The 17,064-nt window shown below is 35.4% G+C and overlaps 1 protein-coding gene across 1 annotated transcript in view; it reads right to left on the bottom strand.

Annotated features, from left to right (window-relative positions):
* Positions 1–788: 788 nt before the first annotated feature.
* LOC150091758 (uncharacterized) overlaps positions 789–17,064 on the bottom strand; it is a 50,560-nt gene continuing 34,284 nt past the window's right edge. The window contains exons 5-6 of the mRNA XM_090385591.1: positions 12,970–13,026; positions 789–1,103 (exon numbers count right to left, since the gene is read on the bottom strand). Coding sequence (XP_090241717.1) covers positions 895–1,103; positions 12,970–13,026 — 266 coding nt within the window. The 3' untranslated portion in view covers positions 789–894. The remainder of the gene's footprint in view (positions 1,104–12,969; positions 13,027–17,064) is intronic.

Genomic DNA, 17,064 nt, shown 5'->3' with positions numbered 1-17,064 from the left:
CATAACATTATTACACCAGAAAGTAGATTTTTTAATAAAGTTGCAGGACAATGAGTGTGCATGTGCACTTGTATATGCATACATACAAGATTCTACCAAGGCACAAAATATAGTTAACAATACCACAGCAATGCCATACTTTTTTTTTTTTTTATGCTGACCAATGTTTAACCACTTGTTTAAAATTGTGTGAAATATCACTGATAGTGGCCATGCAATAATATAAACAAGCATCATTTTTCTCCAATTTGTACATTTGTACAAAAAATAGCACTCTGAAGTATTATTCTGACAACAAACCTGTTGGTACTCAAATCTGTTTGTACATGCATGCACCATCTCCCTCCTCATGTCCTTCAACCCATGCATAGTACTAAGTACTATAGGTTTTGATACTTTTTGTGTTTGGGTTTTCATTAAAAAAAAAAAAATCATTGGACAGCAACTACAGCCAGTTTCAAATTTCTTTTTCAGTGAAACTGCATAAATATAATCTCTCACTTAATTTTTTTAAAATCAGCTGCCAACACTATATTTTATAAAAAAAACATAATGAAACACAGAAATGCAAAAAATAAACTAAAAAATATAAAAAATGTCATAAAAATAATTTTAGGTTCATATTTATCAATTAAAAGCTGGTAAGGTCTTACTGACATCATTAAAGAAAAATTAATCTGTTACCACAGGTGCCAGATTACTTAATTTCTTCCTCTTATACATATATACAAATAAACTGCTGTCACAGTTAATTATTGTATCATTACTGCAAATTTACCACCTTTCTTTTTCTATTAAAACTCCCTACAAGTGCAAGTATGGCAGTGCAGGGTTTTGTAATGTGTGTGGAAAAAATATCACAAGTAAGCCACCTTCAAGAGCATATCTTAGATGCTAAGCTATTGGGTCAGCAAGCCTTCTGTCTTCTCCTTCATAATCTTCCTCCTCTTCTTCCTGACCAAGCAGAACTTCATCATCCACCTGAACATGCAGTCGTCTTCTCAGTGCTTGGACCACCCGCAGTCGCATTACAATATATACAAGACTGCAAATTACAACTGCAACTGCTAAACAAGCTAGAACTGCAATGAGTACCAGGTACACTAGAAAACAGGATAAAGAATGTAATAAGAACACAAAATTCAAACTTAAATAATCAGTCTTTTTAAGAGTTTGTGGTCAAAAGAATTATTGAATTATTACTTATTGTAACTGTAAAATATAATTTAATTTTATATTAACACTTAAATATACATTAATATAACAATTTATAATAATAAATTTAAAATTTAACATTAATAAATTTAAATATTAATAAACTAAAGACTTTTCACAATAAATATATATTATATAGCACTTTTCAAACTTTGATTCATATTATATGAATTTGATATTCATATATGAATTTTGCCTACAAATGCAACTTCTGATCCCTACAATATGTGGTAGAATTATTTCAATTAGTGTTCTTTTTCATGTGCAAAAAACAATCCAACTTACATGTTTCCATTTTTGTCCTGTACATAATGAATTAGCATAGGTCAAAAGGATATGCAAAAGTATATCCTACGATACATAAAAATAAATAAACACTTTATCAATGACACTATGCAAACTGAGATTCATGAAATACCAAAAACTGCAACATTCGTTTAGAGTTTATCAATAAGAAAAATTCTACAAGTGGAATTTTCTTCTTGATAAATTGAATTGTTGGCATATATCTGTTATTTCCACTACTGGCTGCTTAAACAAATTGAGACTCAAATTAGAGCATTAAACTTAAAATTTTTTTACTCTAACTCTTGCAAAACTCAAAGTTTTGGTTTGGTTTCAGTTTTTTCTCTAGCCACTGAACTGGTTCAAACCTGTTATTTTATTATTATTATTTTTTGTTTCCACATTAATTTAGCTAATTAAACTTTCATAATGTGATGTTTTTTTAAATAATTTAACATAGAAGTACTGGCACCAGGTCTGACAGACTCCTTAGCAAAATATGTATTGCCCTTTTAGTCGATGATTCAAGATTAGTGGCTGCTTCTCGGTCTACACCATCTTACCTGAGTAATTTTGGAAGTGATACGTTATCGTTTTCTCAGAATAATACATGAAAAGGTCTGACAGGCTAGGTGCCATTTGGTGTTCCTATTTTTTTCTTCACGTTTCAGTAAACCAAGACAGTCCTAGTGCCTGGTTTGAAAAGCTCCTAAGAGAAATAACTATTTATTGCACATTAATCAATACTTCAGGGTTCATGGCATGTTATTGATTTCTCTTGTAAGCACACTTTTTCTCTGTTGTGTAGTCATAATGATGATTGTGACTACACAAGATAAGAAAATAAAGACAATTCAAAAAGTAATGAAAATATATTATTATTAAAATTTATGATCATTAATTAAAAATGATTTCATTTCTATAATTAAATATCTAGCAACAATTTATAACTGATTTCAAACTGCCCTTATAAATGAACTAATTGTACCACAATGGAACTTTAGATCCCTAAATGTTTACCACATTGGGCAATTTTGAAACATCTCCCTTGTTGAAATTGGGCAGTGCTCAATAATCGAGTTTTCTAAATACAGAGTGAAGAAGCAGTAAGGTAAAACATACTGGCTAAAGAAAAATTGCAAATATTTACTAGAACTAAACAAAAGGGCATGCTGAGTAAAAGTTTTATTGCTGCATTAATGATAACTAGGACATGTATGCACTGTAAAACTTAAATTTGAAATCCCAGACCCCTTGTAGCTTGATCTAGTTAGTTCAGATTTTTGAACACTTAAGAAAAGCATTTGAAAGGGTGTTGATCTCAAGAAAATAATAAAGTTATAAGTTGTGTGAACATGCACAGAAAAGCATTCTTGTAAGAAATAAAAAGGCTATACAAATTACTGATTTTTGTTGTCAGTAAATCAACTAATCCTAGAACTTTTAAAATTATAAACTGTTTATCTTTACCATCAGTAACAAAAATCAGCATGGATGGCTTCTGCATTATTCAGAGAAAAAAATACACTTATCTGAAAAGGCTATTTATTCTCTTTTTAGATAACACTCATTCACATCTCAAGTGAGAAATGGAAAGGGGACATATTTTTACGGCCAAATGTAACACCCTTAATTGAGCCTGTGAATCAAAGGGTTCTACACTATCAAAAGAGATGACATAGGCAAGATGACCTATACCTTTCACTTACTACTGTTAAAATTTAAATTTCTTTATCTATGATTTTATACATTGTTCAGTTTTAAATATATCATTTTGATTTTATGTACATATAATGCATTTTATATACATATATAATAAAGATAATGAAGAAAATAGTTTATTAACTGATTTCAGACAAATTGAAGATACCCAAAGATTTAGAGCAACGCATGTACAACAATGTTATCCAGCAAATCACTTGATTAGCTGGAGAATGAAATTATGAATGAGGTAAATGGATCTAAATATGAAGAATAGCTTGAATGAAATCAGGGCAAAAAATTTTCCATACAGTCACCACAAACAAACACCCTAGATTATTTACGTCACCCTAGATTTATGTTACTAGCATTGGCATATGGTGCAAGAAAGCAAGCTTATACAGCATCAACCAAAAAAAAAAAAAAAAAAAAAAAAACACTTTTCCCATTATAGTAGTAGTAATAGAGGCATGTAATGTAAGAAAGGAAGCATATGAGCTTATGTAGCATCAGCCTGGGGGGGGGGAGAAATTCACACAACCATTCCCTATAAATGTTTGTCCAATTCCTCCTTGAATTTATTTAAGCTATCAACTTCCACGCCGACAGATGGAAGTTTGTTCCAGCAATCAACCACTCACTGGCTAAAGGCAAATTTCTGCACATCTATTCTGTAACCATTCTTCCTCAATTTGAATTTATGCCCCCTCATGTGCACAGTCTGAGCAAGAGGAAGAATCCAATCAGCACTGAGCTTGCTCATTCCATTCAAAGCCTTAAACACCACAATCAGATCACCTCACAGGCACCAAGTCTCCAGATGCTGCAGTTTGCAGAACTGAAGTTTTTCTTCGTTGCCTCCTTCAATATAACTGGATAGATTCCATCCATCCCAGGTGCCTTTTTTATGTTTAACTACAATTTCTGCTCCACTTTGCTCTCAATCATTACAAAATCACTTAGCTCCCTTGTTCTATAAACTTCTGGCATTCCCTCTTTGAATAACTCCTCGTGTGAATGTAGATGAAAATACTCATTCAGTATATCAGCTACTTGAGCAAGATCATCAATAGTCGAACCATCTATGTTAAGTGAACCAATCTGATTCATCCCCTTCCTTCTAGAGTTTACATAAGAACTCTTTGATGTTTTTCTTTGCATCCTTTGCCAAAGATTTCCTGTAATCTGCCATGGCCTGCCTAAACTCCTTTGTGACTTGATTACAGACTAGCTTATATCTGCTGTAGGCTTCTGTGTTGCCTGATAATTTATATACATCCCATGCATTTTTCTTCTCTGCCATTAGCCTCATCAATTCATCTGACATCCAATTAGGCCTGAACCTTGAACAGTATTTCTTAGTTGGTATGAAAAGACTAGTAGCCTCCAAGATTAAGTCCCTGAAGGCTTCCTATTTAGAATTCACTGTTGGTAACATCATCAGTTGATCCCACTGTATAGAATTTAAAAACTGTCTTTTGTAGTCACCTCTTTAAGTAAATCCCACATCAGTACACTGTGATCACTGTCACCTGGTGGGGTTCCTTTATCTGCAAATTCCTTTGTTCCCCTCACCAATCTTGTTGTCCTTCTCTGTAGTCATTCTAGCAACTCTACATTCTTCCTAAAATGAGGCCTCCACACCTGTATACAGAACTCAAGATATGGCCTGACCACTGCCTTACACAATGGTATAATCATATTCCTATCCATGCCAACAAAATTCCTGTTATTCTTGTCTTGTCATTCATTTCATGGACAAAACCTTATGAGCTGTTCCGACAGCCTGCACAATTACCACCAGGTCTTTTTCACTTGCCACTACCCTAAGTGTAGTACCACACAGTTGCCATGTTACTCTGGGGGTTACTGCTACCCATATGCTGTACTTTGCATTTATCAATGTTAAACTTCAAGTTACCATTTCTCAGCTCATCTGCCTAACCTTTCTAGATCTCTGGCAGTAGCATATCATCATTACTGTCATTAACCGCCCTGACAACCCTTGTATCATCTGCAAACTTGGACATTAAGACTGATATGCCTTCAATATCACTGATAAGTATAGAAAACAACAATGAATTCACCACCAAAAACCCTGTGGGACGTCACTAATAACATTAGTCTGTGAAGGCAGTGCCCATTGACTACCACTCTCTATATTCTCCCACTCACCATTCCCTCTATCCATAGTAGCAACTTGCCCTTAATGCCACATTGCTCCAATTTGTACAGCAGTCTTCCATGTGCAAAGCGTTCCTGAAATCCAAGTACAGTATATGATATCAATATTATTTTTTGCATCCAGTTCCTTTGTGACGACATCATAATATACAATCCAACTGGTCAGACAAGATTTCCTCTCAACAAGCCCATGCTGTGGCTGAAGTATAATTGCAGCCTTGTCTAGATGATCCTGCATTACTTCTTTTACCAGTGATTCCAATATTTTCCCTGGAACAACTTAAACTAACAGGTCTGTAATTACTCATGTCACCCTTTGATCTCCCTTTGCAAATTGGGGATACATTTGCATATCTTCAGTCCTCAGGAACCTCTCCTGAATCCAAGGATGCTCTGATAACTAAAGGCCAAAGGTTCACTTACTTCCTTTGCTGCTTCCCTTAATATAATTGGATGCATCCCAGGTGTCTTTCTTAAGTTTAATTTGAACAATTTCTCTTCCACTTTCCTCTTAATTATTACAGAATCATTTAATAAGCTCCTTTGTGACTTGATTATAGATTAGTTTATATCTACCACAGACTTCTGTGTTGTCTGATAATTTACGTGTATCCCATGCATTTTTCTTCTCTGCCATGAGTCTCATCAGTTCGACATCCGTTTAGGCCTAAATCTTGAACAGTATTTCTTAGTTGGTATCAGCTTCTCTGATTAATTCCTTGAATGCTTCCCATTAGAGCTGGCTGATGGTAACATCATCACTGTATAGAACTGAAAAACTGTCTGAGACCACTAGCCACCTTTATTAAAGCAAACCCTTTCCTCTACCCTCGATGGTAGCTACATCTTTTAAGTAAATCCCATATCAATACACTGTGATCACTGCCACTTAGTTCTTTTATCAGCAGATTATATAGAACAATAGCCTGATTCAACAGTTAATGTGGCACTTCTAAAAAGAAAAGTGGAGAGGGACTATGTTGTAAACCATCACATTTCATCACCAAAACAAATGAAAATTACTGATTTTATGTAAATGAATGTACATGTGTATGTGTTAAGTGAAAATAAAATTCTTAAGGTACATATGTAACTTTATGGTTCCCTGCTTTTACTGACTTTTTAATTAACCGGCCCAACTACTTATCCCAATTTCATCACATAAGAGGACTTTTACTATTTTTTTTATTTTCAATTACATTCTTAAATTTGGGCCTATTATAATATATTTGAGATTATGGACATACATCAATAATAAAAATCATTACAATACTAAAAAGGGTTTAGGGCTAAAAGCCTCAATACTATGGGAAATTTACTAGATGAACAAGCTTAGTAAATCACCGAAGTAAGTGAAATGGCATTATATTGTGAACGCCTTCACGAGTTTCCTATTATTGCACTACCGCGAATAAGTAATGCTTTCCCAGTAGAGAAGACTAATGTTACTTTTCTCTGGGAATACCACCGCCAGACAGCACCCTGGTGATACAAAGAGTAACAACCCATTTATGAAGTTTAACTCCACAATATAACAGATGCCAGACTGCAATAGTAGAGTACTAAAAACAGTTTAGAGCCAAAAGCCTCAGACTACGGGAAATATACTAGATGAACAAGTTAGTGTAAAGCATCATTTTAGTTTATAGTAAATCACCGAAGTAGGTGAAATGGCATTGTTTTTGTTACATCTCACATTTCATCTACTTCGGTAATTTATTATAAACAAAAATGATGCTTTGCAATAAATAACTTGTTCCTGTAGTAAATTTCCTGTAGTCTGAGGCTTTCAGCCCCAAACTCTTTTTAGTAATTTACTATCACACACTGTCTGACATCTCTCATATTGTGGAGTTAAACTTCATAACTGCACTGTCACTCATTGTATCAGTGGAGTACCTACCCACCCATCGATGAGAGGCCAACAAGCTTCATAATGTATCATCTGGGTGGCGGTATCTGCCGAGAATAAGTAATACTAATCTTCTCTACTTGGGAGCATTGCTTATTTGAGGTAATGCAATAACAGGCAACTCGTGAAGGCATTCACAATATGAGATGGATTTAAATTATGATGATCTATATCGTCATAATTTAACTATTGAATAACAAAATTAATTAGTGATTTTTTTTTTTTTTTTTTTTTTGTTAGTTGTTGGCGCATCGGCTTCTGTGGCCATAATGCACCTCCCAAGGTTTTCAGCATTTTACTCTGATCCAAGCCCGAGGCAGGATTCGAAGCCGTGACCTTTGGGTTTCCAGGCAGGCACTTTACCCACCTGGCTAGCCCGGTCGGCATTAATTAATGAAATTTCTAATTAATATGCTGTATGTGGTCCACATGATCACTAAGGCAAAGTCCTTGTAAACTTCCCTAACTCTATACAGTCATCCATAAATATGCTCCCCTTCCTTCTAGTGTTTAAATAAGAAAAGAAGTCTTTGCTATTTTTCTTTGCATCCTTTGCCAAAAATTTCTCATAATCTGCCTTAGCTTGTCTAACATCCTTTACTACTTGATTGTAGACTAGTTTATATCTGCTAGACTAGTTTATGTCTATAGGCTTCTGTATCACCTGATAATTTATATGCCTCCCAGACATTAAGGGCAAGTTACTACTGCTACTGATAAAGGAATGTGTGAGTGGAAGATGGAGATCAATGGACACTGCTCTTCACAGACTAATGTGATCACTGGAGTTCCCAGGGGTCGGTACTGAACCCATTGTTGTTTTCTGTATTTATTAATGTCACTGATGAAGGTATATAGGCAAGCAAAGGCAGATTATGAGAAATCCTTGGCAAAGAATATCAGTCTGTCTAAGTTTGCATATGATATGAAGGTTGGCAGGGTGGTTAATGACAGTATGCTATTGCAACAAGGTCAAGAAAAATTAGGCAGCTGGGCTAAGAAATGACAAATGAAAAGTGCTGCATATGGGTAGCAGTAATCCCAGATTAATGTATGAACTGTGGTACTACACTCAGGGTAGTGGTAAATGAAAATGACCTGGAAGTAATTGTGCAGTCATGCATGAAGTTCTCTGAGCAGTGCAGACAGGCGTCAGGAAAGTTGATGGGATTTTGTCAATGATATACAGGAATTTCACTAGCAGGAATTTCGGGATAAGGAGATAAGACAATGGTCAGGCCACATCTTGAATACTACATACATGTCTGGAGGCCTCATTTTAGGAAGAATATAGAGCTGCTAGAGAAAGTACAGAGGACAATGAGCTGGCAAGGAGAACAAAGGGATGTTCTTACCAAGAAAGGCTTCAGTTCTGCAAATTGCAGAATCTGGAGACAAGGCATCTGAAAGATGATCTGATTGAGGGGATGGGAAGGTGAAGTGGAAGGGGGATTTTTTGGCTGATGCTGTATAAGCTTGCTTTCTTGAATCATTTGCCACTACTATTACTAATGTAAACAGAAAATTATTTATTTACTATATTTTAAACACAAAACTCGTGGTCCCATGTGTTGCCAACTTTCTCAGTTTAAAAGGATTAAACCTAAACGAAATAACAATAAATGGCCATTCTTAGCATTAGCAGTGGCATACAATGCAAGAAAACAAGCTTATGCAGCATCAGCCAAAAAAAAAAAAAAAAAAAACCCACTCCCATTTGTTCCAAATGCATGTCCAGCTCACGCTTAAATTTATTTAGGCTATTAGCTTCCACAACAAAAGATGGAAGCCTGTTCCACCAATCAACTACCAGCTGCTAAAGGCAAATTTCCACACATCTATTCTACAACTATCTTTCCTCAATTGGAAACTGTGCCCCCTCAGGTTCTTAGTCTGAGCAAGAGGAAGAATCCCATCAGCATTCAGCTTGCTCAACCCATTCAAGGCCTTATACACCTCAAATCAGATTACCTCACAGGTGCTCTCTCCAGGTGCTGCAATTTGCAGAACTTAAGCCTTTCTTGGTAAGAGCACCCCTTTGTTCCCATCACCAATCTTGTTGCCCTTCTTTATACTGGTTCTAGCAACTCTACATCCTTCCTATAATGAGGACTCCAGACCTGTACACAGTACTCAAGGTGTGGCCTAACCACTGCCTTGTATAATGGGATAATTACCTCTCTGTACCTGCTAGCAAAATTCCTATATATCATTGACAAGACTCCAGGACCTGCCCTGGTAGCCTGTCTGCACTGCTCAGTGAACTTCATATTTGACTGCACAATTACTCCCAAGTCTTTTTCACTCTCCACTTCCCTGAGTGTAGTGCCACACAGTTGGTACACTTCTCTTCGGTTACTGCTACCCATATGTAGTACTTGCATTTGTCAATGTTAAATTTCAGTTGCCACGCCTCAGCTGGATAGATCCAGCTGGAGTAGCATACTGTCGTTAACAACCCTGCCAACCTTTGTATCATCTACAAACTTGGACATTAAACCTGATATACCTTCATCAATATCATTGATAAATATACAAAACAACAATGGGCCCAACGCTAAACCCTGGGGCACTCTATTAATAACATTTGTCCATGAAGAGCACTGTCCATTGATTACCACTCTCTGTCGTCTCCCACTCAACCATCCCCCATTCTAGCAACTTACCCTTAATACAATACCTCTCCAATTTGTACAGCAGTCTTCCATGCAACAGTATCAAAAGCTTTCCTGAAATCCAAGTATATGATATCAAAATTATTTTTGGCATTCAGTTCCTTTGTGACCAAATCATAGTATTCAATCAAATTGATCAGACAAGACCTCCCTTTAACAAACCCATGCTGTGTCTTAACTATTACTGCAGTCTTGTCTAGATGATCCTGCAATGCTTCTTTAACCAGCGATTCCATTATTTTCCCCAGAACACGAGTTAAACTAACAAGTCTGTAGTTAATTGTGCCAACCCTTTGTAAATTGGTGATATATTTGCACACCTCCCTTACATGGGAACCTCCCCTGAGTCCAAGGAAGCTCTCATAATTATAGCTAAGAGTTTGCTTACTTCCTTTGCTGCCCCCTTTAATATAACTGAATAGATCCCATCCACCCCAGGTGCCTTCCTTATGTTTAACTTCACCAATTTCTCCTCCACTTTGCTCTCAGTTATTACAAAATCACTTAGCTCCCTGTTAGCGTTTGATAAACATCTGGCACTCCCCTCATTGAATAACTCCTCATGTGTGAATGTAGGTGCAAAATACTCCTTCAGTTTATCAGTTACCTGAGCATGATTATGAATAGTCAACCCATCTATGCTAAGTGGTCCAATCTGATTCATCTCTTTCCTTCTAGAGTTCACATAAGTAAAGAACTCTGCTGTTTTTCTTTGCATTCTTTGCCAAAGATTTCTCGTAATCTGCCTAACCTCCTTTGTGACTTGATTACAGACTAGTTTATACCTGCCATAGGCTTCTGTGTCACCTGATACTTTATATGCATCCCATACATTCTTCTTCTCTGCCACGAGCCTCATTAATTCACTGACATCCATTTAGGCCTAAACCTTGAACAATATTTCTTAGTTGTAATGAAAAGCCTAGTAACCTCCAAAATTAAGTCCTGGAAGGCTTCCCATTTAGACGGTAACATCATCAGTTGATCCCACTGTACAAAATTTAAAACTGTCTGAGACCTCTATAGTCACCTTTATGAAAGCAAAAGCCCTTCCCTTTAGCCTTGCCGGTAGTTACAACTTTAATTCCCACATCATACATTGTGATCACTATCACCCAGTGGTTCCTTTATCTGCAAATTCTTAATGCATGAATAATCACTGCTGATAATCAGATCAAGAGTATTATTCCCTCTGGTTGCCTCTCGAACATGTTGCTGTAGAAAACAGTCATCCAATAAATCCAGAAAAGTCTTGCTAGTGTGCGAGTGACTAATCCACAAGTTCCAGTCAATATATGGAAAGTTAAAATCCTCCATTATAAGATATTCTGATTTACTGGCCCTGTATGTTTCTCTGCACAATTGCTCATTATAGTCATCAGATTCATTAGGCCTATAACACACACCTACTCTCATTTTAAATTTCCCAGTGCGCCCAGTGCTTATTTCACACCAAAAAGACAACACTGCATTGTCCACCAACATCAATTGGATGCACTTCCTTAGATTTTACGTGTTTCTTAACTAACAGCATAACCCCTCCTCCCTTCCTGTCCTGTCTATCCTTCCCTCTTAAAGGAGATATAATAATATGAAATTGAAAACCTCCATAAACGACATAAGTTCATGAATTTTTGTATAAGTGGAAATATTGAAACATATTTAAAATATTTAATACATTTCTCAGTAATTCACAGATGTGTTATGTCTATGAAAACTTCCTAGTTTGATACTCATGTTTTAGACCAATGGATTTATTTCATTATTAAATTTGAACTTTCAAATTATTGATTAGATTATGGATACACAAGAAATAATAGTGAATTCTTCTCACAGAAACTGGTAATCATGTTGCATATTTCATATATCAAAATTTTCACAAGTGATCAGTTCTATTATTGAAATTTGTATGGGCATCCATAATTCGGTGTTGAAGTGTAATGTATGTTTGATTTTTTCAGGCAAGTGATACAGGAAGTAATGTGATGTTGCTATCATTGAAATTTGTTGAAAAAAGTTAATAAAGTTGATGCACTGTCAATGTCAATTTGACAGCAAGCAGTGGAGTTCTTCTGCATGGTTGGCTAAGTGGCACCCAGTTTTTTTTTTATCTGTTATTTTCATGATTTGAAAATAATGTACCATACAAATGGATTTAAAATTCATCAATCAAGTACATTTTGCAATGCATAAAACCACTAGCCCAGTTTTAATTAGGCTTGTATTAGATTTTGTAATTTACCATTATGTTAATCAAGTGACTGATATATAAAACCTACAAGAATGTTTAAGTGACTTTTGGGAATGTTTCCAAAACTACAATACAGGTTAAGCAATTCTACTTTTCCTTTAATTGATATTGACAGTGTGCACCAGCTTTACACACTTTTTTTTAAAATTAAATTACATGTATAGACAACATATTGATTAAAACATTCACTAATTAATACAATTTATGATGATTTTATAAGTATACACCCATGTTACGATATAAATTAGTATCCTGCCAAATTTGTTAACAAATTTGGCAGGATTCTAATTTATATCATAAGAGGCCAAATTTAACAAACAGGTTTAATATATATACTTCCCTTTAGCATTCTGCTTAAATAAATACTTTGTGGTAATTTATATTGTGCACAGTGTCACATAAGAAATCATTCAGATAAATCTGTTAGCAGTAAATTAGAGTGTGCACAAGTCAAAATCCAAGGACACACTTTTGTTTTCACTCTCCAAGTGAAAACACAACTGTTTCTGACAAATTACATATTTAAATTTTGACATTCTGAGCTATATTGAGCTATATGCAAAAGCTATATTGCATAGTTAATACCTAATATAAATAACACCAACTGCAGTCTTTAATTTAAAAATGTAAATTGTAAATAAACCTACTATAAAATTACACATTTCTTTTAATTTCTGAAAGTCAGATTTTTCATTATAAATAACACAGCACATTTATTTTTGAACAAAATAATACATAAAACTTACCAGAAGTGCCATGTTCTTTAACTGCAGAAGAAAATACAGAATTATCTGAAGAATTTTCTATTAGATGAGGAGAAAAAAATTATTAATATTAAAGAGATGCCAAAGACAAAAAGCTAATATACACCTAATTCTGTTTTTACACAATAGATACGTTCCTGAAAAATACGTGTAAAAAAAAGACATTGTATTTATGGAAGAAAAGAAGATTGGTTCCGGATCTGGTGAAAACAATAATGGGCCCAACACTGAACCCTAGGTGACTCCACCACATAAAAATATTCATTTTAAGCTTATTATTTTATTTCAACAAAATACACATGTAATAATATGTAATTAAAATGCATTAAAGTAAATTTGTATGCATATGAAATGAAAAAAAATTCTTCATGAACAAAAAAAATCTGTTTTACACATAACAAGATTTTATTCATTTTCACTTTCTGATAATAAACAGTGCATACGTTTGCGTATGACTGGAATATCACTGATATCACTAGAAATGTTGTGGACATCGTCTTCTTCCTCTATTAATCAAATTCTTTCTGTGATCTCTTGAGCAAAATCAGAACGAGTCTCCTCTGGTGCTGATGTTTCACTGGTTTTACAAATGAATTCAGTTATTAATCGTTGTGTTTGTAGTAGTAGTGGCATGTGATGCAAGAAAGCATGTGTATGAGCTTATGCAGCATCAGCCAACAAAAAAAAAAAAAAAAAAAAAAATCACACCATTCCCTCCAAATGCCTGTCCAGTTCCTCCTTAAATTTATTCAACCTATCAACTTCCACAACAACAGATGGAAGTTTGTTCCAGCAATTAACCACCCGCTGGCTAAAGGCAAATTTCCGCACATCTATTCTACATCTGTCTTTTCTTAATCTGAAGTTATGCCCCCTTAGGTTCGTAATCTGAACAAGTGGAAGGATCCCATCAGAATTCAGCGTGCTCAGCCCATTCAAGGCCTTATACACCTCAATCAGTTCACCGCGCAGGTGCCTAGTCTCCAGCCACTGCAATTTGCAGAACTTAAGCCTCTCTTGGTAAGAGGATCCCTTCATTCCCCTCACCAATCTTGTTGCCCTTCTCTGTACACGCTCAAGTAAATCTACATCCTTCCTAAAATGAGGCCTCCAGACCTGTACGCAGTACTCAAGGCGTGGCCTGACCATTGCCTTATACAGAGAGATAATCACCTCCTTTTCCCTGCTAGCAAAATTCCTATATATCATTGACAAAACCCCATGACCTGCCCTGGCCGCTCGTCTGCATTGCTCAGAAAACTTCATATCTGTTTGCACAATTACTCCCAGGTCTTTTTCATTTTCTACCACCTTAAGTGTAGTACCACACAGTTGGTACGTTTTTCTGGGGTTACTTCTACCCATATGCAGTACTTTGCATTTGTCAAGGTTAAACTTCAGTTGCCACTTCTTAGCCCATCTATCCAAATTATCTAGATCCTGTTGCAGTAGCACACTGCCATTACTGTCATTAACAACCCTGCCGACCTTTGTATCATCTGCAAACTTCGACATTAAGCCTGATAAACCTTCATCAATATCATTGATAAATATACAAAACAACAGTGGACCCAACACCGAACCCTGTGGGACTCCACTAATAACATTAGTCCACGAAGAGCAGCACCCATTGATTACCACCCTCTGTCTTCTCCCACTTAACCATCCTTTTATCCATTGTAGCAACTTACCCTTAATACCATGTAAATGTTACTGTGTAAATTATACTCATAAGGTAAACATTTTAGAGTGTAAATTAAAAAAAAAAAAAAAACCCTGCAATATATGGTACATTGGCTAACTGCAATTTTTTTCCCTTGTAAATCCATCTTGCCTTGGCCGTCTTGAAGTACAAATATTCTTTCTGTATATTTTATAAAATGTTGATCATATTTTCAAATAAAGGTATATTGTTATTATTATTTTTTAATCAATTTTTCTTCTACTAGGTCCTCTACACCTGGTATCCTACAAGAGTATGGACTCTACGCTGCATTTGATTTTTTTATTCTACTTGTTGTTTTCTTTGAACAAAATTCTATTTTTTTTCTGATACTGATGACACAAACATTAGCATTAGTAGATGCATATGAGATGCAAGAAAGCAAGCTTATACAGCATCAACCAAAAAAAAAAAAAAAACCATTCCCATTTCACCCACCATTCACTCCAAAACTGTCTAGTTCTTCCTTGAATTTAGTTAAGCTACCATCTTCCACAACAACAGATGGAAGTTTGTTCCAGCAATCAACTACCAGCTGGCTAAAGGCAAATTTCTGCAGATCTTTTTCTACAACAGTCTTTCCTCAATTTAAATTTATGCTGCTTCAAGTTCGTAATCTGAGCAAGAGGAAGAATCCCATCAGCATTGAGCCTGCACATGCAAGGCCTTATACACCTCAATCAGATCACTGTGCAGGTGCCTATTCTCCAGACACTGTAATTTGCAGAACCTAAGCTTTTCTTAGTAAGAGGATCACCCTCTTGGTCCCCTCAAAAATCTTGTTGCCTTTCTCTGTACTCGTTCTAGCAACTCTACATCTTTCTTAAAATGAAGCCTCCAGATCTGTATGATGTACTCAAGGTTTGGCCTGACCATTGCCTTATACAAAAGGATAATCACCTCCTTATCCCTATTAGCAAAATTCCTGTATATCATTGACAAGACCCCATGGCCTGCTCTGGCAGCCTGTCTGCACTGTCAGAAAACTTCATATCTGACTGCACAATTACCCCCAGGCCTTTTTCATTCTCTACCACCCTGAGTGTAATACCAAACAATTGGCATATTTCTCAGCAGTTACCGATACCCATATGCAGTACTTTGTATTTGTCAATGCTAAACTTCAATTGCCACTTCTCAGCCCAACTTTTCTAGATCCTGTTGCAGTAGCATACTGTCATTACGATCATTAACAACCCTGCCAACCTTTGTCATTAAGCCAGATATACCTTCATCAATATCACTGATAAATATACAAAACAATAATGGGCCCAACACTGAACCCTAGGTGACTCCACCAATAACATTAGTCCACAAAGAGCAGTGTCCATTGATTACCACTCTGTCTTCTTCCAATCAACCATCCTTTTATTCATTGTAGCAACTTGCCCTTAATGCCATACTGCTCCAATTTGTACAGTAGTCTTCCATGTGCAACAGTATCAAAAGCTTTCCTGAAATCCAAGTACAGTGGGCCTTAATTTAATGGACTAATTGGGGAAAGGGGTGTCTGCTATTGCCGAAAGTCCATTAAATTGAATGTATTTCAAAAACATATATTAATAACAAGCTTACAATGTATAGGATGTATTAAAATGTTATTACAATGTATAAGTGTGAATGAAATATTATTACAATGTATAAGTGTGAATAAAATATTATTACAATGTACATTATGTAATTTATACATGCCTCTAAAACATCTGTTAAAAATATAAAAATAAATTTACGACAGGAAGCAAACTTTATTTTAATTAAACATGTCAAAAACTATGCAATGTAACTAATGGAGTGTTTTCACCCTTTTTTTTTTTTTTTTTTTCGTAGAGCTCACACAAAGTTGTTTTCAATGTGAACATCAGTTTTTTTTATTTAAATCCATTTTAAAGAGGAAAATACTTTAAAATTCTTAAACTCTGTTGAATAAAAAACGCACAAAAAAACATCAAAAAAAGATACATAATATTCAATATTAACTTAATTGAAAGAATCACAATTTTCAGTCAGAAACAACTGTCATATGGAGGGAGAGGTGTTAATTCCTTGCTGGTAGAGAGTTCTGGTGAAACAGGTCCAGTTGATGAAATGGTCTTGAAGAAATCATCAAACTTCAGTTGCTTTACACCTTGGTGCTGCTTCCTTATCACTGTAGATTGAAATTCTCTAAAATGTACATAATAAGGAAGCAAATCAGGGTCTGACAATGATTCAATATAATATATGGTGTCATCCATATGTTGTCTTATAACAGACAATTTAGGATGAGGTGCAACTGATTCTTCGTCTTTGTCATCACCATTATCCTCTTGTTCTCCATGAAGAACATTTTTCGCAATCTCTCCCTCAGAAAAAAT

The sequence above is a fragment of the Mastigoproctus giganteus genome, chromosome 1 (genome assembly GCF_048544385.1).
Source record: "Mastigoproctus giganteus isolate SK-2022 chromosome 1, ASM4854438v1, whole genome shotgun sequence".
NCBI lineage: Eukaryota > Metazoa > Arthropoda > Arachnida > Uropygi > Thelyphonidae > Mastigoproctus > Mastigoproctus giganteus.
The sequence above is the reverse complement of the archived record's forward strand: the minus strand, read 5'-3'. Positions and strand labels throughout refer to the sequence as shown.